This window comes from Capsicum annuum, chromosome 11 (genome assembly GCF_002878395.1).
Source record: "Capsicum annuum cultivar UCD-10X-F1 chromosome 11, UCD10Xv1.1, whole genome shotgun sequence".
NCBI lineage: Eukaryota > Viridiplantae > Streptophyta > Magnoliopsida > Solanales > Solanaceae > Capsicum > Capsicum annuum.
In genome coordinates this window covers 220,990,388-221,017,535 of record NC_061121.1, presented here as the reverse complement: position 1 = coordinate 221,017,535, position 27,148 = coordinate 220,990,388, and the positions used below count along the sequence as shown (strand labels likewise).

General features: G+C 35.8%; 1 protein-coding gene across 4 annotated transcripts; it reads right to left on the bottom strand.

The window, feature by feature from the left end:
* Positions 1–487: 487 nt before the first annotated feature.
* On the bottom strand, positions 488–27,148 carry LOC107847367 (abscisic-aldehyde oxidase). Of its 4 annotated transcripts, none has more exons than XM_016691572.2 (11): positions 26,212–27,148; positions 25,478–25,639; positions 23,313–24,992; positions 22,406–22,665; positions 22,081–22,290; positions 21,652–21,870; positions 20,612–21,577; positions 20,255–20,350; positions 1,639–1,737; positions 1,336–1,525; positions 488–958 (listed from the first exon to the last, which is right to left on the bottom strand). In XM_016691572.2, the coding sequence occupies exons 2-11, from the start codon at positions 25,623–25,625 to the stop codon at positions 735–737; spliced, it is 4,092 nt and encodes a 1,363-aa protein (XP_016547058.2). In that variant the 5' UTR covers positions 25,626–25,639; positions 26,212–27,148; the 3' UTR covers positions 488–734. The 4 variants fall into 4 exon arrangements, with proteins under 4 accessions (XP_016547058.2, XP_047255200.1, XP_016547059.2 ...); XM_047399244.1 differs by having other exon boundaries at positions 26,737–26,971; XM_016691573.2 differs by lacking the exon at positions 26,212–27,148 and adding an exon at positions 25,946–26,117.

Genomic DNA, 27,148 nt, shown 5'->3' with positions numbered 1-27,148 from the left:
ACTCTAGCTTAAGAATCACCTAACTCTAGATGATTACAAGGAAATGATGCTTACCCCACAACACCTACTAACAATCATACAAGCAACAGTAGGCAAACATTTGAGAACACTTTACAAAGACTAAGTACAACAAGAAAATAAAAATACAACTTAATGAGCTATCAGTCCCTGTTGCGAAAGGAGTATTTGATTCAAGAGCTTCAAGAGATAATTTGTAGTAAGATTATGGAAGCTTAGTTTTCCTGTTGAAGAAGATGATCAATATATATGTATGACACAAGAAAACCTAGGAGCGATTTCATTGGTTGAGAGAAAAAGGTGGCTAGCCTTTTCACCAACCCTTATACTGTGACAGTTGACGGGATAGTGACAGGTGAGCCCAACCCGTTTCTTAAGTGGCAGAAGTTTTTCATCACTTAATCTCCAGGAAACAGGTTCCAACATACAGTTTGTCAATCATCAAACCTAAGGACTTAACACATTGTGATGGTGCAATTGAAACATATACCACATGTTAAAACTAACATTATGGTGCAATAATTGGTTCCATTACAAAGACATCCATTATATGGATTATTTACACAAAAATCTTATAATAAGACAAAAATTATATAGTATATATATACCTAACTGATAAGTAGCGTATTTTTAAAGGAATCGACTTGGGTACGACAACATTTTGGAGAGTCCGAACAACATTAGTTCAGAATCATTTGAAACATGTTGTTTCACGTTTAGTTAGATTTCTGAGCCAGCAAAGTTTCTAAGAACTTCTCCGCATAATCCAGGCCACACTGTGTCTTTACAACTGGTAATATGGCAGGGACGTCCAGATAGAATTCTGAAACAGACCCGTCGAGCTTGTCCCAATGTTTGAGCTGTTCACGTGCTGCTTTGATGGCCGTTCTTGTTGCACAATGGACTGATGCTGCCAGAAGCAGCGGTGGTTCACCAGATGCTTCCAAAAAAACAAGTAATTATATTAAGACTCAACGGTTTGTATGAACAGAAGGAAATTCAAGATTAGAATTTGAGGTGCTCTTATGGTTAGTATACAATAATATCTGAGTTCATGTTAACTATTCATAGATATTTAGTGAATTTCTTAATATATATACAAGGTCTCCAATGGGATACTGAATAAATGATCAATAATTTCATATCATTACTGTTTTAAGAATCATCTCAAACAGGTTTGCAGTATTTTCCACTAAACCAACTGAAGAATGTGTTTGAAAACTTTTCATGACGCTCACGGCTGTAAATGGACAAGCGAGAACTTGGAGAACTTGTTTGATAGAAGGAAAGCAAAAGGAAATAAAGAAAGAAATATACTTTTGGATGACAGAACACGGTTTTTGTGATGTCCACTGTTCATCACATGAACATTGAAATTCTGAGGTATGGTGTCAATAGTTGGGATCTTATATGTCCAAGTGCTATTTGAAACCAGTAACCCGTCTTCGTTTGTAATGTATTCTTCATTCATGAAAAATCCGATTCCTTGTACAAAAGACCCTTCAATCTTCAAGGAAAAAGGGGAAAAAATAATCAGATAATTCTGATGTTAGAATAACAGCTCAGATGCATTAAGGGATTCTAATTACAAAATCTAAGATGTTAAACAATAGGAAGAACCTGGCCCAAATCAAGAGCAGGATTCAAGCTCTGCCCACAGTCGTAAATAATATCTGACCGCAAAATAGTAGTCTCTCCGGTCAGAACGTTTATCTCCACCTGCAAAAAGAGCCTTGTTTTTAGTTATCCATATGAAGATATATTGTCTGCAAAATGGTCCACAATTGCAGTTTCTGGCCAAGTGTGTTTATTCATACATATTTAAAATTGATAATTGTTGCGGAAAAATTGCGGGTTAACTAGCGCGCATTCACGCACACAGCAAATGGAGAAGAAAAATAACACAAAGATTTAATGTGGTTCAGCTAAATGTAATCCTCCGCACAGAAGTAGAGAGAATTCTCCATTGTGAAAGAGAAGAAGTTCACAATGCTTATGAAGTTCCAACTACCGGAGAAATTTCTCCAATCCTACAAGGACAATATGTTTTCCTTCCCTAAAACTATTAGGACAATAGATTTCCTAAACCAATTGGGATTAGGGTTTTCCTAAATATACAAGGGAAAAATTCAAGACATAATTAACAATAATCATTGTATATGATTTACTTTCAAGATATATTGGTGGTGAAATGGAAGACACATGAGACTCAAAATCACGTGCGTAAGAGCGTGGAGGTTTGAGTTAGCATAATAGAGGAACATTCTCAATAAGAGAGCTCGATCGAACTAGTCCCAATTGGTTTAGGAAATCCAGTGTCCTAAGATATCCTGAAAGTGAATCGTATTCAATTCAAAATGAGTCGATGGAAAATACATTTTCCTAAGATATCTTGAAAGTGAACTATACCTGTAACAACACACATTTTAAACGACACAGGTAAACTCTCTAAGATTAAACGATACAATTCTTGTGGTAATGGAGAAAGTTTGAATATTTCTCATATTGTTGAAGGAAACTTGAAACTCAAAATGGTATTTTTAAAGCTTAAAAATACTCTGGTTGTTTCAAATAATAAAAAGAACCTCTGTGGGACAATTAGCTCAAGATAATTCATGTATCATTTCGTTCAATGCTGACAATTTTTTTGTCAAGTCACTGAAGAGGGCAAACTATTTGCTAAAGGACGCAAAAACAAAGGGTTGTATGTACTAGATGAAATAAAGCATCAAGCCTTTTATGTTTACAACAATCCTACTTTCGAAAACATTTGGCATAAGAGAATGCTCCAGCAGAAATTTAATTAATGTTTCTAGTTGGGAAAAAGAAAAACCTCTTCGTATTAGTTGCCAAATGGTAAAGAATTGCCGAATTTATTTTTCTTCATCCAATAATGTTTCGAGATTTCCTCTAAATATTATACAATTATTGTTGATGATTATACTTGTTACTCATGGATTTTTCCTCTAAAGAAGAAATCTGATTTCTTTGAGAATTTTCTTAAATTTCAAAGATAAATTGAGAATCAGTTCGAAAGGAAAATAAAAAAATTTCAATGTGATGATGGAGGTGAGTTCACATTAGCTGAGTTTGAAAACATTTATCTCAATGTGGCATCCATAGGGATGGCAATGGTGCGGTGCGGTGTGGGCTTTTACTAAATCCGCAAGTTTTAAAATCCACCGCACCACACCGCATGACATTTAAACCTGCACCACATTCATACCCGCGGATAACCGCACTACACTGCCCCATGTTTTTATATTTTTCCTTTTTTTTTTGAAAAATTTGTAACTCTATTGAAAATCATAATATTTTCAAATCTACAACTAGAAAATAATTACTAATTTCTGTTATATTACTTTTCACTAAAAAATTGTCAAAAAATATAACGTGTACAAGTAATGATCAAATATCATATTTTTATTCAAATGAATAGAGATGTTAAAAATGCTACTATAAAATTATTTATTTGTAGTGTTATGCATGTAGTTTTAAGTATCATAAAATTTAAGTAAAGAACACATATAATTTTAGGTATATTCACGAGAACAATATTAATTTTTAGCTTTTTTGTTATTTTAAATCCGCATATACCCGCAACCCGCACCGCACCGCACCATTTTTAAAAAAAATTACTTTAACCCACACCGCACCGCATAACTTAAAACCCGCACCGCACCGCCCCATTGCCACTCATAGGCATCCATCATCAATTTTTCTGTCCAGCATCGCCATATTGTTCAAACAGGTCTCACCTTGCTATTTTAGGCAAACCTTGGGTTGATGCTTTTCTAACTGCACGCTTTCTGATAAATTGCATGCCTTCCATAATGCTGAAAATGAAAACTCCTTTCTTTAAATTGTTTAATTGTCATTCTGACGATGTGAGTCCGAAAGTTTTTGGATGTAGGTGCTTTCCATATTTAAAATATTACGGCAAGAATAAGTTTTCAAAGAAAACATACCTTTGTGTTTTTCTTTGATACAGTCCTATTCACAAGAGTTATAGATGTCTTGACCCTCAACTAATAATGTTTGGATTTCACGACATGTTTTTGATGAAAATAGTTTTCCTTACGCTCCTTTCAAAGAAATGTCTATACAGGACATCTAGAAGTCACAACATTTTCAGATTTAGATTTGTGGAGAAAGAAAGAAACTTAATTTACAATTCAAAAAGGGAATGCACATCAATTGAAATCGTTAGCATGATGGACAACTCAAAGATCATGAATTAACAGTGAATATTGTATATTAATGTAATTATATGTTGTTGTATATGTGGAATTATAGAGATATGATGGAGTAATCAAAGAGATAAAATAGTTGATTAGGAGAGATACAATAGCAGATTCAAAGGGATAGAATAGCTGATCTTTACGGTTAGAAAAAATGAATTTTTGGGATGTAATCTTCGAATATTTTCTATTTAATGCCAAGACTCAACATTGAGGGTCATTCAGCACAAATTTGACATGGTATTAGAGACTTCTCTTGGTTTTCTAGTTTCATTGAGTTCAACTTGGTTCATTTCAATTTTTTTTGAAAAATTTGGTTGTGTTGATGGTTCGTCAACATCTTGAACTTTTGATCTTGTTCATTCTGGTTGTTTTTTTTAAGTCATAGTGCTTCTAGTTTTTATAGCTATTCAAGAACATAGCTTCACATCAATTTGAATCCTTTAATGTTCGCTTCATCGAAAAAATTATTCTTCCTAAGAATTTCAATTTCAATTATTTGTGACCGAAAAAAAACTATGGAGACATATAGATGAAAGCGACCCTGCTCCTACTGATCCTACAAAGTTAGGTGAATGAAAGATTAAGGATGCTAGGGTAATGACATGATTTTTGGGGTCAATTGACCCTCTTAATATTCTTAATCTCAGGCCTTACAAGACTGCTAAGGCTATGTGAGATTATTTACAAAAGGTTTACAATCAAGACAATCACGCAAGACACTTCTAGTTAGAGTATAAAAGTGCTAATTACTATCAAGGAGATCAATCCCAAAATTATTTTTCTAGATTTCAAAATTTGTGGGCTGAATTTACAGATATTATTTATGCCAAAATGCCGGCCGAATCTCTTTCTGTAATTTAGGCAATTCATGAGCAAAGAAAGGAAGATCAATTTTTGATGAAGTTACGTTCTAAGTTTGAGAGTGTTCACTCTAACTTGATGAATCGTGATCCTTCTCCCTCCTTGGATGTTTGTTTTGAGGAATAACTACGTGAAGAGTAGCATTTTATCACACAAAATGCTTTCAAGCAAGTTAATGATGTTGTTGTTGTATTTGTTGCCAAAGTAAAGGAAAGGGTAGGAATATGACTAGAACTCAATGCTACAATTGCAAGAAATATGGTCATATTTCTAGCAATTGTGGCAGGAAGTTTTGTAATCATTGTAAACAACAAGGACACATTATTAAAGAGTGTCCCACACGCCCTCAAAACCGTAAGGTCAATGCTTTTTAAGCTGGGATAAATGGTTTCACAACTGAGAATTCATCTTCAGGATACGTTCTTACTCCTGAAATGGTAAGACAAATGATCATGTCATCCTTTACAACTTTGGGGCTACAAGGTAATGATCTTGCATCTAATTTTTGGCTTGTTCATTCTAGCGATTTCAATAATATGATCAACTCAGCTATTATGCTAAAAAATGTTCGTAAGTATCATGGTCCACAAAAAATTCAAGTTGTCAATGGTAGTAATTTCCCATTACCAAGGTTGGGGATAGTAATAAAACTTTCAAAAATGTTTAGTGTCACCAAAACTCCCCATTAGTCTTATTTCAGTTGGACAATTGGTAGATAACAATTGTGATGTAAATTGTTTTCGTAATGGTTGATTGTGCAGGATTAGGTGTCAGGAACAATAATTGTGAAGGGGTCTAATGTTGGACAACTGTTTCCTATACACTTTTCATTTCTCCTGTTCTATCTTTTGCTAAGCGCTTGGACATCCAAATTTTATTATGTTGCCTTATTTACCGAATTCTGGTATATTGGAGAATAAAAATCAATTTTTCACTCCTTCCGTTAATTGTTCTACGTGTAAATTGGGGAAAAGTAAAATTCTTCATTTTTCTAATTTTGGTAGTCGTGCTACAAAGTGTTTTGATGTCATTCATTGTGATGTTTTGGGCATTTCACCAATTATTTCTCATCCTCATTTCAAGTATTTTTTGACATTTATAGATGATTATAGTCGATTTGCGTGGGTATATTTTCTTCGTTCCAAATCTGAGGTATTTTCCATATTCAAGACATTTTTGGCAATATTGAGACTCACTTTTTTACTTGCATCAAACTATTAAGATATGATTCTGGTGGAGAATATATGTCTTATGAATTCAAAAAAAAATTTACTTGAAGAATGAATTGTCTCACAACGCTCCTTCCCATATACACCACAACAAAATAGGGTTGTTGAACATAAAAATCATCATCTTTTAGATGTCACTCATACTTTATTGATTGAGTCCTCTATTCCATCTAAATATTGGGTGGAAGCTTTGTCTACTGTTGTTTACTTAATTAATAGACTACCAACTAAAGTGTTAAATCTTGAATCTCCATAGTTTCGTCTTTATCCCAAAAATCCTAGCTATGATAATTTTGAAACATTTGGTTGTATTTATTTTGTGCATTTGCCTCCTTCTCAGTGCAATGAACTTTCTATCTAGTCTACTAAATGTGTTTTATGGGTTATAGTACTTCACAAAAAGGTTCTATCTTTTATGATCCATGTTCTAATAAATTTCGTATTTCCAGAAATGTTGTTTTCTTTGAGAATCAGTATTTCTTTTCTACACATGTTGAGTCATCTCCTGTCTCTCCTCTTCTTCCTACTTTTGAAGATTTGTAATCTTCTTCTCAGAGGTTCAAACCCGAATTTATGTATGAACTACGGCATCAAACTTTACCCCCTCCTGATATTGATCCACCACCTGAAACAGCTCCACAACTAAAATCTGAGAATTCTTCAAGGCTTGCTCCTCTTGAGCCCACTCGATGATCTACCAGAGTATCTCATACTCCAAATTTGTGTAGCTTTTCATCTATGTTATCCACCATTCTTTTTCCAATTTGTTACTCACAAGCTTCCAAGCATGAATGTTGGCAAAAACCAATGAAGGAATGTAATGACCCTTTTGGTCAATTTTCATATTTTTTCTTATCTTCTTCTTTTGAGCTTCTCCATATCTGTCGCAATTCATTTATGACTTACTGGTACCAACGGTTTGATTACCAGACAGTTCATTTGATTTTTAGAGTCAATTTCCTATTTTGAAGTCTTCATTGATTCCAAATAGCCATCAGGCAAAAAATTCAGTAAAACAATCTCGGATACAAATTCTGACTGCATCATCAAATTTAGAATATCAATTTTAGTCTAGATAGACCTTTGGTTTGGGACCCAATGCACCCGAAATCATTTCGATCTAATGGTCGAAAAGTTGAAAAATTAAAATATGGGTGTGGGATCCATATTTGGTCGGAACGACCTCGGATTGAAAATATGACTTCACCACCGCATCCGAAACATCGATTTTAGACTAGGGAAACCCTTGGTTAAGGCCCCAAGGCTTCCGAGCTTATTTTGGGCTATTGATCGGATTTTATGAAAAATAAAACTATAGGTGTGGGGCCCATTTTTAGCCAAAATGATATCGGATGAAATTTTTGATTCTCCCAATGTATTTGAAATGTGGTTTACACTCAAATTTCACTATTTGATCATTTTATTTGGGTTCCAAATAGGTTTTGAGGGTCAAAAATAAATTTTTTGACTTTTTATTGGGGAATACCGCATCTCTTCGCGGGGGGTTCTATAAATAAACCCCAGGGTCGCGAATTTGGGGATTTTTCCTTCATCACTTCATTGATGAATTTCTTGATTTTTGACGCAAAGTCCCAAATTCACTTAGGTCTTGATTTTAGCTCAAATATTTCTTTATTTTTATCCATTTTTTGAGGGTTTTGATTCCTTGTTCATGTATGTACGTTGGGTTGACCTCGGAAACTTATTTTCCATAAGTGGGATCTACTTGGAGTTTTTGGTGTCGTTTTTAGACCCGAAGCATAATAATGCAATATGGGTATCGTTAGACTCATATTGATGAGTAAATTATGATTTTGATAGTGCGATTGCATTTTGGGGATTCTGAAGTGAAGATAGGCGTGTGGTGAATGATTTGAGGTTTTGCGGTTCGGCCTTGAGGTAGGCTTCTACCTACTTTTCTTCGAAGATGATGTGTGTTATATATTCCATGTGAATATGAATGTTAAGTTTTATTGCAAGTAAAATCACTTAGACTTGATTATTGATGTTTGGGGATTGGATGAAGGTTTTGGACCCGTAAGGTTGTACGTTTATGACCCTTTTAGAATCCTATTGCCTTCTCCCTAGATTGAATTAGTTTGTAGTATGTAAATGTTATGATGCTAGGCTTGGGATGTGGTTCAAGTGTTGGAATCATGGTTAGAGTGATTGACCTTAGTTGGGATAGTCTAGTGATCTTGAAACCATATCTTGGGGTAGAATTGACATAATTGCCTATATTTCTAGATGAATTTCCAATTTTAGGATTGGTTATGACTTACTTGACATCTAAAAGTTGAACTAGATACCTTAGCCTAATTTTAGGCGTAGTTTGCCTAACTATCGAGATTGAGGATTAGAAGTGGGATCATCCGGCTCACTTTGGCTAAGACTTGTGTTAGCTCCTGTGGGTTTAGTTACAGATAGTAGGCCTATTGAGATTAATGACCCTTATTTATGAGATTTACATGGTGAATTGATAAATGGTGATGATTTTTGCCGTATTATGATTAATGAACTATAGAGATGCATTTTTCTTTTAATTATAATATTTGGTCCATAGAGATGCATTTTTGTCTTAATTATGATATTTGGCCCATAGAGAGGCATTTTTCTCTTAGTTATGATATTTGGCTCATAGAGGTGCATTTTTCTCTTAATTATGATATTTGGCGCATAGAGATGCATTTTTCCTCTTAGTTATGATATTTGGCCCATAGTGATGCATTTTCCCCTTCGTTATGATATTTGGCCCCATAGAGATGCATTTTCCTCTTAGTTATGATGTTTGACCCATAGAGATACATTTTCCTCTTAGTTATGATGTTTGACCCATAGAGATGCATTTTCCTTGTAGTTATGATATATTGTCTATAGAGATGATTCTCCTCTTAGTTATGATTATTGGGCTTATATAGATGATTTTTCTCTTGCTCTTGATTTATGACCTATAGATATGAGATTTCTAATAGAGATGATATGCTTATTGATATTATGCCTTCAAGATGTGAGATGTCTCCTATATGTGAGATGATTATGGATATGCTACGACTTATAGATATGATTGTCGTTATGAGTTTCGGATATTTATATGGGCCTAAGGTCGTGATTAAGATGTCGTGATTATTTCGAATATATTATTGGCCCGAGGGTCATGTTATGATATTGATTGGATATCCGGAAAGTATTTATCCTTGTAAAGGATACGGTTGTAGAATATGGGAACATATATGTTTATGTTGCCTATGATTTCAGTGCCTGAATATTAGTGATGGCATGCATAGATTTGGCACATTCATGATTATTATATCGGTATTGATGTGATCCTAGCTAAAATATGGCGTTATCACTGTATTTCTAAATAAGGGTTAAAACCCACTTTTCACCTTAATAATGGATTTTTTACTATAATAATTGCCTAACTAAACAGAATATTTATAAGTATAAAAGAGGTTTAAAATATTATTTTAAAGATTTGACCGAGTTAGATTCCGATCCATGACTTAACACTATTATTTACTTCGGTCGTGAGATATTCCGACCTTTTCTACACTTTTACAATGATTTAGTCCTGAAGATCATTTTGGGCAACAAGCTTATAAATTTACACTCTTTTAGCCATGGCTCGAGTTTGAGAAACTATATATATATATATATATATATATATATATATATGTATGTATGTATGTATGTATGTATGTATGTATGTATTAATGATTATGATGATATATATACTCGGTTCAAGTCCAAAGGATACTATTGTGATGATATATATACCCAATTCGAGTTCGAAGGATACTATTGTGATGATATATATACCTGGTTCGAGTTCGGAGGAAATTATGATAATATGTTGATACCCGGCAAGGACAGAGGTTGATTAGAGATGATGAAGATGGTTATGATGATGAGATTGTGATTGTTGATTGTGTACCTTGCATTCATTTTTGCATGTGCATCACCTATCACCAGTATGCACCTATGTCTATCAGCCGGTATGAGACGGTTGCATGAATATGGGTGATGAATACACCTTGCACTGTTGTATGTTGATTGAACCTTCCGAGCCTGGGGCGGTGGGGGTATGCATAGGCTCGGCTAGGTGTTTGGTTGTCCGGAATAGCCGCTTACTCGCAGTATTATTGATATTTTTATTATCATTGTTATGATCATTATTATGGTTAGCTTATGACAGGTTGGCCATTGATTCAATATCGAGATTTGAGGTATGTTAGTATTAAATCATGATCAGATTATAATGAGGTCTTAAAATGAGGACATGATGATTTAGATTATGCTTTGCGTTGACCTCATAACTATACGTGTATATATATATATATATATAGTTATAGTAGCTATAGTACTACCGCATATTCCTCCTTCATTTGTTCATATTGTAGATTCATTTCTTGGCCTTGTATATTGTTATCCACCTTTCTTTTGCCCTTTTATTCATATATTAGCCTGGGATATATGGTATAGTAGTGAGATTTACGGATTTGGACATGAATAGGATAGTTCATCTTTGATACTTTCTTAGCCTTATTATGTTAGTCTCTTGGACATGAATAGAATAGGCTATCCTAGTTGTATCATTGACCTGTTATATGATTTATGGACTCTTGGGCGTAATCTCCATTCTATTTATATACTCTATATATTTGCTTTATCTTTGGAGCTCAGTTGGTAGTTGCCTACTGAGTACCATTCGTTTGGTACTCATACTACACTTCTGCAGCCTACAGAGTATAGTACGGGTTATCACTATTGATATGTGCATCGTGCGGAGCAGCAATGGTTGGAAAACTGAGAGTAAGCTCCTGATGTTCACAGTATTACTTACCTCCCTCTTATATATTAGCCTAGTCTCTATATTGTATTCGGATATAAGTTGTATCAGTATAATTCCATTGATATTTCACTCTTGTACTCTTATAATATTAGAAGTTCTTAAACCGATACCACCAGGCTTTGGGATTTATTTATGTAATTGATCTTTATTTCATTTTTTTCGCATTCTTTTCTTTATATTATTAAGTAGCCTGCTACTAGTTGTTCCGAACTACGGGTTGGGCTTGCCTACTGGTGGGTTATAGTAGGCGCCATCATGACCTGAGAAATTGGATCGTGATAGGAAGAATTTTTGGCTCTTAAAGAAAATGACAAATGGGATATTGTTTCATGTCCTTCAAATGTCCGTCAAATTGGATGTAAATGGGTTTATTCAATTAAACATCATTCTAATGGAACTCTTGATCGGTACAAAGCTCGGTTGGTTGTTCTTGGTAACATACAGGAGTATGGTATGAACTATGAGGATACTTTTACACCCGTAGCAAAAATGACTATGATGCAAACTATTATTGCCATTGCTACTTCACAAAACTGGACTCTTCATCAAATGGATGTCAAAAATGTTTTTCTTCATGTGATCTCAAAGAAGATATTTATATGAAACGTCCACCAGGTTTGTTTTTTTCATCGCCTACATTAGATGTGAGCAAGTTGAATAGATCTTTGTATGGATTAAAACAGAGCTTGGTTTGACAAACTTCGGTTTACTTTTCTACAATTCTCTTTGAGCAGAGCCAATATGACTCATCTTTGTTTCTTTGAAAAACATCTACAGGTTATATTCTTCTTTTGGTATATGTAGCTGACATTATTATTAGAGGAACTGATTCTTCACTAATCACTAGCTTGCAACAACAACTTAAGGATTCTTTTCATATGAAAGATCTTGGTATTCTTAAATATTTCTTGGGATTGGAAGTTCATAATGATTCTTCAAGTGTGTTTCTAAACTAACACAAATATGCTCAGGGTCTGATTTCTTTGGCAGATCTTCAAGGTTTCTCCTCCATAGATACTCCATTAGAATTGAATGTAAAGTATCAACATAAGGAAGGCGATCTTCTTCCTGATCCAACTATGTTTCAGGAATTAGTTGGGAGCTTAAATTATTTTACTATTACCCAACCAAACATTTGTTTTGCAGTTCAACAAGTTAGTCAATTTATACAAGCTTCCCATCATCTCCATTTGGTGGTTGTACGTCGCATCATTCGATATGTCCTAGGAACACGTAATCATGGATTATTCTTTCCTAGTGGTTGAATAGCTGATCTTTAGGGATAGGAAAGGAGGATTTTTGGGGATGAAATCTTTAAATACTTTCTATTTAATTCCAAGACTCTCAACATTGAGAGACATTCAGCACAAATTTGACAGAAATCCAATAAAAAGACGATGCACAGATTCAAAAAGGGGCATTGTGTACTCTATGTGATGAAGACTATGTCCCCAAATCTCAAAAATGAGAACTCATCTCAGCTATCCGATTCAGAGTCAGAAAATAAAACCATATTGGAGATCAATACTGAGTTGCAAAATGCAACAGAAAATAAACAACTCGTAGTCGACAACAAAAAAAATAGAATCTTTGAACAGTGTTCATATAACCTCCGACTATAATGAGTTGCAAACAATTGAACATCAACCTCTTCATGAGAAACTAACTTCTACTTCTAATGATGTGTGTCCAGGTCTAATGTAAGAGTCAAAAGATATGTAAGAGTCAAAAGATACTCATATGATTACTCGAAGCTGAGGAACAATCCAAAATCAAATCTTAACATTGCAAATGAAACTCAACAGATTTGAGATAAAAGATATCAACAGGGAGGCAACTTGCATCACCACACCTTCATCACAACTAGTAGCATTACAACCCGAAATCACACAGAGATTATCTTGCTCACTCCCACTGAAAAAAAGCAATGAAAGAAGAGATAGAAGCACTACATGAAAATCACACTTGGACCCTTGTGCCCAGACCAACAAACAGTAATGTAGTTGGTTCAAAATGGATGTATTGAATCAATTTCATGGAAGGTAGATCAATAGAATGATACAAAGATCTCCTGGTTGCATAAGGGTACACACAAGTGGAAGGCATAGACTATGAAAAAACCTACAGTCCAGCTGTAAGAGCTACTACTATAAGATTTGTGCAAGCTATTGCAATCTCGTCAAGTTGGAAATTATGGGAAAAAAACCTTCCTCCATGGTATTTTAAAAGAAACTGTCCACATGGAGAAACCACCGGCATTTAAGGATCCAAAACTCCTGAGTACTACCACAAGATAAATAAATCACTCTATGGACTCAAACAAGCACCTCGTGCTTTGATAGATTGTCTGGATTTTTAATTCACATTGGTTTTGTCTATAGTAAGGCAGACTCTTCCTTATTTATTTTAAGAAAAAAAAGGACATTATTATGCTCATGCTAATTTATGCCGATGATATTGTGCTTAGAGGAAACAATGAAAAGTTTATAAAGTCATTAGTAACTCAGATCAGCTTGGAATTTGCATTGAAGGACTTGGGAAAATTACATGACTTTCTTGAGCTAGGAGGATAATAATTTCCAGGAGGCATTACACTATCACAAGGCAAGTACACGAAAGATCTGCTCAACCAAGCAAACCATATAGAAAGTTCTCACTTTGATATGCCGATGGCATTGAAATCACAACCAACACCAGAAGACTCAAAGCTAGTTAAGGCAAAGGTGTAGCACCCCGTATTTTCAAGCTAGAATTCAAATCATCGTTCCTACGCGTATAGACCAAAACCCAATGATTCCTTGTTAATATATGTGTGATGATCAATTCCATTGTGTGATAATACTTTTGAATATGAATTGAGGTCACTAAAATCTCCTAACTCAAAGACGAGTTGAAAACATTTCTATTGATTAAGTTTTAGTGAACGTTTCAACTTGGGTCGACTTCAAATGATCATTACTTACAGTATATGATGTGTTACGTGACCTACTATATACCAAATGAAATATCTTCGAGTCTTCTTTCCAAAGCAACTTGTTTCACCTTAATCCGATATCGGAGTAGAAGGTTATGATCATTTTACCTCAGCATGTCCATCTGTCATCAAGGTGACGACTAGGTTGATAAGCTGTCAACTAGTTGACAAGCCATCAACCAAGTCGTCAACCTTAATCAGTATCACTGAAGGAGTTGAAAACTAGGTTGACAAGCTATCAACTTGTTGACAAGCCATCAACCAAGTCGTCGACCATAACCAGAACATAAAGAGGAGTTGACGACTAGGTTGACAAGCTGTCAACTAGTTGACAAGCCATCAACCAAGTCGTCAACTAAAGAAATTCCAGAAATTTTATTCAGTTCCTTATGGGTTTTTTGGTCTTTTCCTCACCCAAACCCTACACCCACGATTTAAACACACTTTTTTAAACGTTAATTGCACAGGACATGTCAATTTCTCCTCGTTCATTATCCTCTCGACTCTCAAGAGAGAAAAGTTAAAGCTTCTTTCAAAAAACCATGCTCCCAAGGCTTAGATTCAAGATATCACAAATTATGTTCATCAAAAAGGTACGCGGGGCTATCCTAAATTTCATGGGCGTAAGTTTTAAAGTTTTTACAAGATCTAAAGTATATATGTATGCACATATTATGAGATTTGAGATTGTTTTGACAGCATGCATTGGGAACCCTAATTTATGATGAAATCTTGTTTAAACCATGGGGGGTTTTCCTAAACTTGAATTATGGTCATGTCTATGGATGTTATGATTACAAAAAGTTATATCAAAGCATGATTTATGGAATTTCCTCCCTTGTTATGAAACTCATTGTCTTAACAATTTTTGTGGATTGTTTACACAAATGATTAAAAGTTTGATTTTACATATTTTGTTAATGTTTATGTGATACGATAAAAACTTGGATCGTATAAAAAAGAAGCCAAAAACAGTCCACAAACAAAGGGAAACCCGAGAGCAACACAAACACAATTCTTGGCTCCAACAACAACAAGAAACAAGGTGTAAATGACTAACAACAACAAGGGATAAACAACATTATAATAAGAAGAACCACAATATGATAACAACAATCCAACGATTACAAGAACAACAAGAACTAACGGTTTTCCTAGATCACACTAACTAAGACATGAAATGTAGAGATAGATAGTGAGACATAACTACAATAAGACCCAAGAACCCAAAGATATATTAAATCTAAGTACCCCTAAGACTTATAATAGCAACACTACACTCTTACGAAGACCCGAGAGGGATTCCACTGCTCAAGGACCGTCGTTTCCAAGCAATACACATTCACAAGTGACTCCACACTTGCTCATGTCCTAGTTTTGACCTAGGGAGGCTCTCTCTCAAGAGAAGTGTTCTTTCATCAATATTCAATAACTAATGAGCTAAAACCCTAATATGTTCTATTTATAGATTTATTACAATAAGTGACAAAATGACAAAAGTGCCCCTTAGTGTTAAATGAACAAAATGGAGCCCATGGAGTGCAATAGAGGGGCGACTTTGGAGCCCTTTTCACACTTCAACTCTTACACTCCATAGGTTGCATTAAAAATACTCAAAAGCGTCCATCTTTATGATCGTGCTTGTATCATCCTCTCCATCTTGAGAGGAATTTGACCTCAAATTCAAGGCACAAATCAAATAAAAATGGCTCCCAAAAGAGTCCACAAAATTAAAAGAAACCGAGAACATAACAAGTTCAAGTCTTGGCCAACATCTTCATTTCGCACCTCGGTTTTCTCACCATCTTGAGATTTTCCTTCAATCTTATTCAAATCAATTGAGTTTCATCCCCGGCCAAGATAGCACTAGGGACGTTGTTATTCATTGTAGCCAATAAGTTACCTACAAAACACAAACAAATTAGTTATACAAGAAAGGTCCTCACACTTTCTTTATTTCTTTGCCTCTCGAATTCCTCACACTTTAATCTCACAAGTGTTGTAAGCTTGCTTGTACTCTGTGAGGTGTTGAGAGGTGAACCAAATATTTACAACGACTCCAAGGAATTAAGAGAACACACAAGGATGTAAACACGAAGGAACGGTTCACAACCAACCCACAATCTAGAAAATGGTCACTAGCTTGTAAGTTAGTGTTGGAATCAACAAACGAAACTAACTAACAAGAAAATGAAACTACGAAATCAAAAATTTGAGCCAAAATAATTCTGTGAATAGTAAAACCCCGTATTGGTTGCGGTTTCTACAATTTTATTTTCCAAAGTCCAAGTCTTAACCCATTTTTTAATTTTTGGATTGGTGGAATGTATTTTAAGGAGGGAATAATAAGTCTTGGAACCTTTTTCAAGTTTCAAATTTCAAGACTTGACTTTTGTAATATTTTTCCTTAAAACATGGGCCCTTGTCTCATGGAAAGTGGTTAGAAGTGGGTTGTAAAGTCTTGAGTGTGTAGGAAAAGTCTTTGAGCCACAAGTACTACACCTTGAAACTTGGATCTATATATTGCAAGACTAACACAATATGTACTCTTGTTTCTTCAACTTCTAAGATCAACAACTATTTTTTCTTCAACAATATATAGAGATGGTGAAGAACACCAAGAACACAAACTTTGAGTCTTGAAGTTCTAAGGTTCAAGTTGGGACCCCCAAACAACAACAACACCTTTTCAAGCTTAAAATTCACAACACAATACCTACAATACACGTTCAAAACTTGAACCAACAACAACAATACCAACAACAATCGGCCACACTTTGGATTCCCAACAAAAACATCAACTTTTAAAGCTCAAACTTAGATTTAGAATCCTTTAGTATTAGGGATGAAGAAGCTAACACTACCAACAACATATCAACACAAAAAGGACTCTTAGATCTAATTTTACAAGACACAAATCTCGACCAAGACACAACAAGACACAATTTCGGCCAAGACAACAAAAATGAACAGATTTGCTTCTTTTTGGAATTTTTAATTTTTAACACTTTTTTTTTTGAATTTTCAAGGAAGCAAGCCCAAGATTGATCTTGTGGAAACAAATAAAGCCATGCTCTGATACCAAATGATACGATAAAAACTTGGATCATGTAAAAAAGAAGCCAAAAACAGTCCACAAATAAAGGAAAACCCGAGAGCAACACAAACACAATTCTCGGCTCCAACAATAACAAGAAGCAAGGTGTAAATGACTAAAAACAACAAGGGATAAACAACATTATAATAAGAAGAACCACAATATGATAACAAAAATCCAACGATTACAAGAACAACAAGAACTAACGGTTTCCCTAGATAACACTAACTAAGACATAAAATGTAGAGATAGATAGTGAGACATAACTACAATAAGACCCAAGAACCCAAAGATATATTAAATCTAAGTACCCCTAAGACTTACAATAGCAACACTACACTCCTACGAAGACCCGAGAGGGATTCCACTGCTCAAGCACCGTCGTTTCCAAGCAATACACATTCATAAGTGAGTCCACACTTGCTTATGTTCTAGTTTTGGCCTAGGGAGGCTCTCTCTCAAGATAAGTGTTCTTTCATCAATATTCAATAACTAATGAGCTAAAACCCTAACATGTTCTATTTATAGATTTATTACAATAAGTGGAAAAATGACAAAAGTACCCCTTAGTGTTAAATGAACAAAATGGAGCCCATGGAGTGCAATAGACGGGGCGATTTTGGAGCCTTTTTCACACTTCAACTCGTACACTCCATAGGTTGCATTCAAAATACTCAAAAACGTCCATCTTCATGATCGTGCTTGTATAATTATGGGTTGTTATTGTTTTATGAATGAATGAGAGGGATTTTCTTCTTGTTTTATAAATGCTCATGTTTCCTAATAAAGGACTTGCATGTGATTGATGAAAGAAACGACCACACTTTGTCAAAGTATTGAAAAGAGAGTATTTTACATGTGTTTCATATATTTTTAAATAAGAACTCTTTTGAAGTGTTTAAATGTTTGGTGGTCAAATAACATGTTTTGAATGAAAGTACTAAGACATGATATGATATGGCTTATATGACTTGCAAGTCTTGGTATGACAATACCAAAATAGATGAACACTATGACAAATACAGAACAAAATAGATTTCAGACTTCAGATCATGATTTTAGTAAGATGCATGTTTTAAGAAGGTTAAAAATGGGCTCTAAGAGAGTTAGGTGATTACCCTAAGAAGGCACGAGTTCAGATAACTCATTGTCCGAAATCATGTTTTGCCGATGCGGGACTTATGATATGTTATCCTACATGGGAGGATAATTAAGACATCTCACATGAGGAGATTCCTACGGTATGCTCACATGGGGGTATTACCAATTTATAAAAACTCCAATCCTTGCGGCAAATTTGGATTGGGGGCTTGGCCGCCGGTCAAGGGTGGATCCCATATAGCCCGTGGGGTACTTTCAGATATATAGGGTGTACCACCTAGCTCAGAAGTAAGACAAAGAGTTGAGTCGTGGTTTACAGAAATGTTTTGAAATGTATTGATTATGCCCATGTATTTTCAATTATTTTATGCTAACATGTTTTTATAAAATGCTCTGACTTATGTTATGCAAAATATATTTTATTTTTGGATTGTTCTACGTACCACTGCTTTCGAGTATTGACCCCATATATTTCAGGTTTTGCGGTATAGTTCCATGGTCCATCAATCAGTAGAACACTTGGGATATGACAAAATTGGTGAGCTATCCATCTTTCGAAAGGCATTTAATTATATGTTGAGTCTTTCAATATATGGTCCAGCCGGGGTTTTTTCCCGGCGTAGACAGTTAGTGTTCAGTAGAGGCTTCGTAGACGGAAGTTAAGTATTGTATTGTCATGTGTTGTTGACACAGTTTGTATTGTAAATTTCTCTTGAATTTTCATTATATCTTCTGCACTTTGATTCATCTATGGATTATGCTTATAGTTGAATGCTAAGGGGTCCCTCGAGCTTTTGTGGTCGGGATGCCCGTCGCGGCCAGGGCCTAGGCTCGGGTCTTGACAAAAGGAATGTCGAAGTCTAGTGGGTGCACTTCAATATCTAATGTATACACATCCTGACATCGTCCAAGCAGTCAATAATGTCAAAAACTGAATGAGCCAATAGAAGAAAACATGAAAGCGGTAAAGAGAATATTTCACTATCTCAAAGGAACAATGCACTATGGAATCAAATTTCTTACCCAAAGTCCTCTAAAGCTATATGGATTTTGTGACGCCGATTGGGTAGGCTGTCCGGACACTAGAAGAAGTACTATTGGTTACTGTATATATGTAGGAGCTAATTGCATCTCATGGTTATCAAAGAAGCAACCAACAATTTCAAGATCAAGTTCTAGAGCAGAATATAGGTCAATGGCAAGTAAAACGGCCGAACTAGTATGGATTGCCTTCTTACTACGAGATGTTGGAGTTAAATTACATGAGCCACCATAACTTTTTTGTGATAACAAGGTGCACTCTACATGACCGTAAATCCAGTGCTTCATGCCCACACAAAGCACATAGATATTGACTACCACTTTGTTCTTGAGAAGGTAGCTTTGGGGCATTGACAACTCGGTATATTCCCTCATCTCATTAGATTGCGGATATCTTCACCAAAGCTTTGTCAGAACTCCATTTCAGCATTTTACGGACAAGCTAGGAGTACATTTAACCATTTCCTCCAGCTTGAAAAAGGGTGAAAAGAATGATAGCCAACCTATAGTTAAGGAAAGACGTGTGGTTCATGACTCACACAAGGAAAGAGTCAATCACTTGATATCAAATCTCATTCAATGTGCTGCCACATCACACGGATTTCCTCAATCAAGATTTATTCCGTAATAGTTCCTCAATCTCCTGCTGTTAAAACCATATCAGGAGGATGCTAATTAATCTTTTGCTGCCTATTTTGTCTTTCTTGAATTTCTGTATATATAGGTTCCCCATTGTAATTAAAAGACACACAGAAAAAGCAATACAAAATTTGAATTGCAATTCTAAAAAAGTGTTTCTCAGGGAACAAGAAAAACTGACAGGAATAACAAATTTACCTCACTGACAGCAGCGCCGAAGGTCAAGTACCTCGAGGAGCTGGATTCTGGCACATAATTAGAATTTGCTGCTAAGTTTATTGATAGAATTTGTGCCTGCAAAAGAAGAGGAAATGGTTGCAAATAGTACTTTCCAGTATTTTCTTTACATGACTAATTCAAATTTAGCATCTTTAGCATCACGAGTTTTATTTGGCGACATGCTAAGAACAAGGTGATCATTGATGACAAGTCATCTCATGCAAAGAGAATATTTAAAGAATACAAATTCACAGTAACTGCTAATACTAATCCATAAAACCGGAAGTGACTGACCGTGACAGTGTGACTTGCAGAGTTGAGATGTCAAAAACAAACCTGGCGAATTAGCATTGGCCAATCAACAGAGCCATTTTTTTCCTTCAACTGTTTCTTCAGAGGGGTCAGTCTTTCAACCAAGACATTACAGCAAAGTCTAACAGCTGCACAACTAGATTCCGATGTAGTGCTTCCAGCCGTTAACCCGCCTTGCACTACGCTTAAGGTGTCTGCTTGTATGACTCGTACTTTCTCCACAAGGTCTTCCGCCCAACTACTTTCAATTAAACTGAGTGTGTAGGCAGTCATCTGTCTAACCTTTGTCCATAACCCTTGGCCAATTTCAACCCCTCCAACCTCTACAACAATTGAGCCGTCTTGCAGAATACTGACTTTTCCTGGGGTCGGCTGTTGCGTAGCATTGTACACAATTGGAACTCTAGAAATACCCCTTTTCTTCCATGTGTTTTTCTGGTTGAACTGTTCTATCATCTTGCTTCGTTGGAAAAAGCTCGAGGACACGGCCAACTTATCCATGATACTAGGCAATGTATATTCTCGTACTTCTGCTACAATGTTATCATAGAATAAGTTGAGGCTTTCAAATGTATGGACATTTTTATTTCTGACCGAGTCCACCTCCACCGACAGTAAACTTGCTACGTGCTCTATTATAGCTTCGGCAATGTAAGATCCTTGCACCTCCCCAGGGCCCCGCATGATCGATTTGCTGGTGAGATTTGTCTTGCATAGTTTTACATCAAAAGATAAGGCACCCCAATAATATTTTTTTAGTGAATTAATCAAATATGAGGGTATGATGGGGCTCATATCTTGTGTGTTCCCAGCATTTATCAATATGTCAAGATGTAATGCTGTGATCTTTCCGCTCAACTTGAATCCTACACTGTACGTTACTTTCATCGGGTGTCGGCCTCCAGCTATTATCATATCACTGTTCCGGTTGACATATATCCTGACAGGTCGTCTTAACTTGTACGCTGCTAGTGCACATGCCGTTGACACCTAAAATCATACACAAACTTTAACACTAGAGTAAGAGAATTGTTATTATTGCTATTTCTTTTTCAAATACTCACAGGCATTGCTTTGACAAACTTGCCCCCAAAGCCACCTCCAACCCTTCTTGTAATTACACGGATGTTGTGCTCGGGAACACCAAGACAACTGGCAATCGCACGATGCGCGTTCTCAGGGCTCTGGCTTGAAGTATAAACAACCATGCAATTGTCCTCATCTGGAATTGCAAGGGCTGTCTGTGGTTCCATATAAAAATGGTACGCGGAACCAAATCTTATCTGGAAATTGATCATTAAAAGAGACAATAAGTAATATTTTTGAACCTTTAGCTGTTTTACATCTAGATCACCATCCAGGAATCAAATTTAAGGAAACCATTGGTTTCTTCTGAAGTTGTGCATTTTGGAGGATCCATCTGGCTATGACAGCATTTTTGGAGAGTTCGAGCAACAAAGAAGAAATGTGAACAGTAGAGAAAACAAAAATACCTCAGCAGCGAGAATTTTGTGATCAGCTTCAGCCATTCCTTTTGAGAAATCACCAACCTGTTTTGGATAAAAAGATGGTGGGATTTGGATAAAGCTAGATTTCTCAACAGCTTCCTCAACGGTTAAAATGGGCAAATCTATATTTGCAGTGTCATATTCAACGAGGGCTGTTCTTGCAACCACATCAGCAGACCTCTGACTGTCAGCAACCTATATTGTTGCAACAACACAATGAAAAAAGTTCAAAATTTCTTTGGATGAAAGTGTATGAGAAATTAATATTTCATAAAATCAATCTCAGCAGAAGGAAACTTGAAGTGCTCACCACAACTGCAATTCTGTCGCCAGCGCATCGGACAAGATAATCTGCAAATAAGGGCTCGGAGCCAAACGGTGTAATAGCTCCTGCATTTGACCCTCCTGTTGGAATATCTTTATAAGTAATTATGGTGGTTACTCCTTCTGTTAATTGATTAGGATCGAGCTGGATTCCCTTGACACCTGCTAATGGTTTTGTACTGTAGATAAATGATCCATGCAAGCAGTTTGGTGGTGAAGGGATGTCATCTACATAAATAGCTTCACCTGAAAATATTATATAAACCAGCACACCTGAAGTTTAGAATGTTGCAGACACGAAGTTATAATTAAACTGGTGTGCAGATAAACTATATTGTGTTTAAAAAAACATGGCTAGAGGTATTCATGACAATAAGGGCAGCAAAAAAAGAGAAGAATGACCAATTGGTAACACTTCAAAACGGAAGCTCAAGCCTTGTCTCCTAACACAATGTTTTATTGAAAATATAGTACAAGTTCTGCAGAATATGTCTTAACACCCCCAAAGAATGGTATCAACTCGCCTATAGTTGTACCAGAGGCATCTAATGAATCTAAACACAATGATTTATCCAAAGCTGAGAAAAGGTAAACTATTTCCTTGATCTCATATCTCCTAGAACAGATTTTCCGTCCTGACCTGCTATTACTTCAGTTGTGTATTTTCACTTAAATATCAGTTATCAATTTCAGTATAACTATGCTTCTTGGACCCTCCAATAATGTTTCCGCACCTCTGTCGGATCTGAGACATACCTGCCAACAGTTTTGAAAAGTTCGAGCAACATAACTTAAATGTCAAAAAGCCAGCAGTCAAGGCCAGGAAAAATTGGTATGGAACTTTGCATTTAACATGCACAAGATGAATAAAATATTAAAAGGTGATTACAAACCAGCAGCTTGCATGGCAGCTCCAACCTTCTTCATCGGTTCACCTACTGGATGGTACTCGGTACTAAATTCCACAACCTGCTTAGCAGAAGATAGTAGTGTTTGCTTTCTCCCCTGACTAATGCAACCATCATTACTGCTTTCCGTAACTTCCTCAACACAGATGTCATTAATTCCATCAAGTAAGCCACCAGAAATAGAAGAATGAACACCAGTTAATGGATAAAGAAACTCAAAAACATAACTGACAACCAAGCTTGATCTGTACTCAGGGTGTAAAGTGCCATCTTCCGGTACCACCGCCAGTTTGACTAGTTTAAGTGCTTCATACAAAACATGTACAGTTAACATTTTCCCGGCTAGAAATTCTTCTACCATTTTAGCCTTTGTTGCATGTTTTGTGCCATAAGCACCAAACGCCAAATGGATATTGCTTATCAGGACACCATTCTTGCAGTGAGAAACATCAGCCTGGAAAGCAGCATTTACATATGCCAATGCATTCCCATGAGGTCGTGGAGCAGCTCGATAAGTTTCAAACAAAAATCTAGAATGAGTTTGGGGAGAACTTTGATCTTTCTTAAATGGGATGCAAACATTCAGAAGCACAGTCCTTGAGTCTAGCGGTGGTTTCGATAATAACTCCTCCCATGTGAGCTTTTTAAGTCCATGACTGGTCATCAAGCTAACAGTAGCACAAAGCCCGAGAAGTAATGTAGCGATATCCGAAGGAAAACCATTCTTCTGTGCCATAACCAAATTTCCTCCCACACTAGCAGAGTTTCTAACAAATGGCGACGCAATTTTCTCCATGTGGTAAGCCAGTTTTTCGGACACTAACTTCCCATATGAACCAAAATTGATTTTGCTTTCCTCTTTCAAGAATGAAATGAATTTAGAGATAGTCACAGTTGCTCCAACTTCAATACCTGCCTGATCTCTTTTTATGGCTGAGAGTTCAGGAACATGCCTGAGATCAACGTAATAATCATATCGCTGAGTTTCCTTATAATAACCTGTGCCGGTATTACCAACGACAAGTTTATAGCTTGCACCATTTACCATTACATTGGAGTTCAACAAGCCCCATAGCTCCTCAATAGAAACAGGACTGTACCAAGGGTACCTCGAGGAGTCCATATTCGTGGTGGATTCACATTTCATGAACTCAGGATATGTACTAAAAGTCTTGGTTGGATCATAGGGAGGTAATTTACTTACTTTCATTTCCTTGGAATCTCCCTTTTTCCAAAAAGAATTAAACCCCAAATCCTCTATATCAACATCAGCAGCAAAAGACTTGCAGGCATCAGCAATGGGCCGATATCCAGTGCACCGACAAAGGTTCCCCGCTATGGCACTTTCAACTTCAGATGAAGTAAGCTTAGAGAATCCTGCTGGAGGATCGGGTTTGTTTCCTTTATCAGCATTGACGAGAGCTGAGAAAAATGACATACACATTCCAGGAGTGCAAAAGCCGCATTGAGAAGCGTAGAAACCAGAAAACCTTTCATGAATAGAATGAAAACCGTCTCTGGTGTTCCCAAGGCCTTCACTTGTAGTAATTGAACAACCATTTAAACTACAAAGAAGTGTAAGGCATGAACTCACGCTAAAATCTTCGACCTTTTTAAGCTTCCAATCATACTTTGAGATAAGAACAACACAAGCCCCACAACCACCTGTAACCACACAAATAAGTTATGTTCCTTCTGAACTAAAACTGTGCATTTGTTATCCAAAAACTTAACCAGATTATAGGCTACGGGGATTTCTTCTCATCCGTCCAAGTCTTCATGGACAGAGTTACCGGTGTCTGTTCTAGTAGGAGGAAGAAGGTACTCGTGGAATTAGTAGGGGTGCACACAAGCAGGCCCCACACACCACGGTTATAACACAAACAAAAATGTACACTAGGTCGGTTGAAAGTCATGAGGTCTTTGGTTCAAATCCCACTAGATATTTCTTCCTATATGTCTACGCCTTAATGGATAAAGTTACTCATACTGTGTTGGTAGGATGGTGGGAGATAAAAATTACCCTCAAAACTAGTCGATGGCGTACATATGGGCTCGGACACCACGGTTATTCAAAAAAATAATAAAGAACATATTTATACATGTAAAAGAGTGGTGAATGAAAAGAAAAAAAAAAAAAGGAGAATTACCTTCACCGCAACCAAGCTTAGGGCTCTTGAAACACGTCTCAGATCGCAAGAACTGAAGCAAAGTTGTAGAAGGATCAACACATGGCAACTCAAACCTCTCCCCATTAACTGCAAACACCAAATTCCCATTTTTCTGCCTTTCCTCCATTAATATAATAGCCCCTTAAAATCATGATTCTTTTGTTAGCTCCTTAATCAAAAATCTTGTTTTTTTTCCTACTTTCTCAGTTGAAATATATCAAAAGTGAAACAAGAAACAAAATCTTGAATTGAACTAGTTGTCCAAAAACTCAACTTTTTAACACAAAAGCTTATCTTATCAAGATTCTTGGCTATCTGAAACACTAAGGCAATTAACTAAAATCTTGTCTTTTCCACTTTTTGTCTACTTACTGAGCTGAAAAATTATCAGAACTGAAAGAAAGAACAAGAATCTTGAATTGTATGCATTGGTGTCCAAATACTTACTGTTAACACAAATGCTTCTTGAATCAAGATTCTAGTCTTACTGAAGCACTAAAGCAGCTAACTTCACACAGATACTCAATCAAAAACTTGACTTTTTTTTGTAATACAGAAGCTTCTTTGATCAAGATTCTTGTATACACTGAAGCAAGTAATTTTGACACAGACACTTAATTAAATATCTAGTCTTTTTCAACTTTTTTTTGACAAACACTTATATTGTAATATTGACTTTTTAACACAAAAGCTTATCCAATCAAGATTCATACCTGGAAAATCTAAGTCATCTTCAACTTCTTTCTACCTACTGATCTTGAAAATATCAGAAAGGGAAAGAAAAAGCAAGAATCTATTATTGTATGATAATGTTTGCAAATAAAGTACTTTTATCAGAAAAGCTTTATGCTACATTAAATGGGAAGTACAATAATTATTTGTCTGAAGATTTAAAATGTGATGGATATCCAAGTTGATGGGAACACGTAGGGATCATTAGCTCACTTCTAGGGGTAGGCAATTCGGCATGCTATGGTAAATTCACTTGAACCTTATCCTACAAAGACATGTTAGCAAAGCAAATCTCGACAGACGTCGTATAAGAAGATAGGTGAGAAATATATTAGAAGAGACAATAATTTAACGTGATTCGGTCAATCAACCTACATCTACAAGAGGTGATGAGCAATTCACTATATAAAAAATTAGAGTACAACTGTCAAAAAAGACAACCTCACACAATTCACTCAAAATAAAAAGAGGTTCACATAAGTAATATCACAACATTTGTCTCTTACAAGTTCTCCTCCGAAACAAAAATCTCAAATCCCCTGGGGGCTAGAACTACATTGTGTATGCTAACAAGTTAGAAAAAGAAGGCTCTATTATAGAGCCTACAATATTTTCCTACAACAACAAGAATTAGCCAACCATGGAGAATTCATGTTCTCGTTAAAATCAGGACAAATACCAAGAAGTCACTCCAATTAAAAAATACTTAGGATTCGTTTGGTCTGAGAAATTCTTTTTTCATTTTTATTTGAAAATCTGTATTTGGCCATGAAAATTTCAAATACCACTAATTTATATTTGGAATTGAGAAAACACTCAAAAACCTACTCAGTTTCACTCTTTTTTTTTTAATCCTAAATTTTTTAGTTTTATAAAAATAACCTCTATATATCATATTTAAATCATATTTCATTTTTT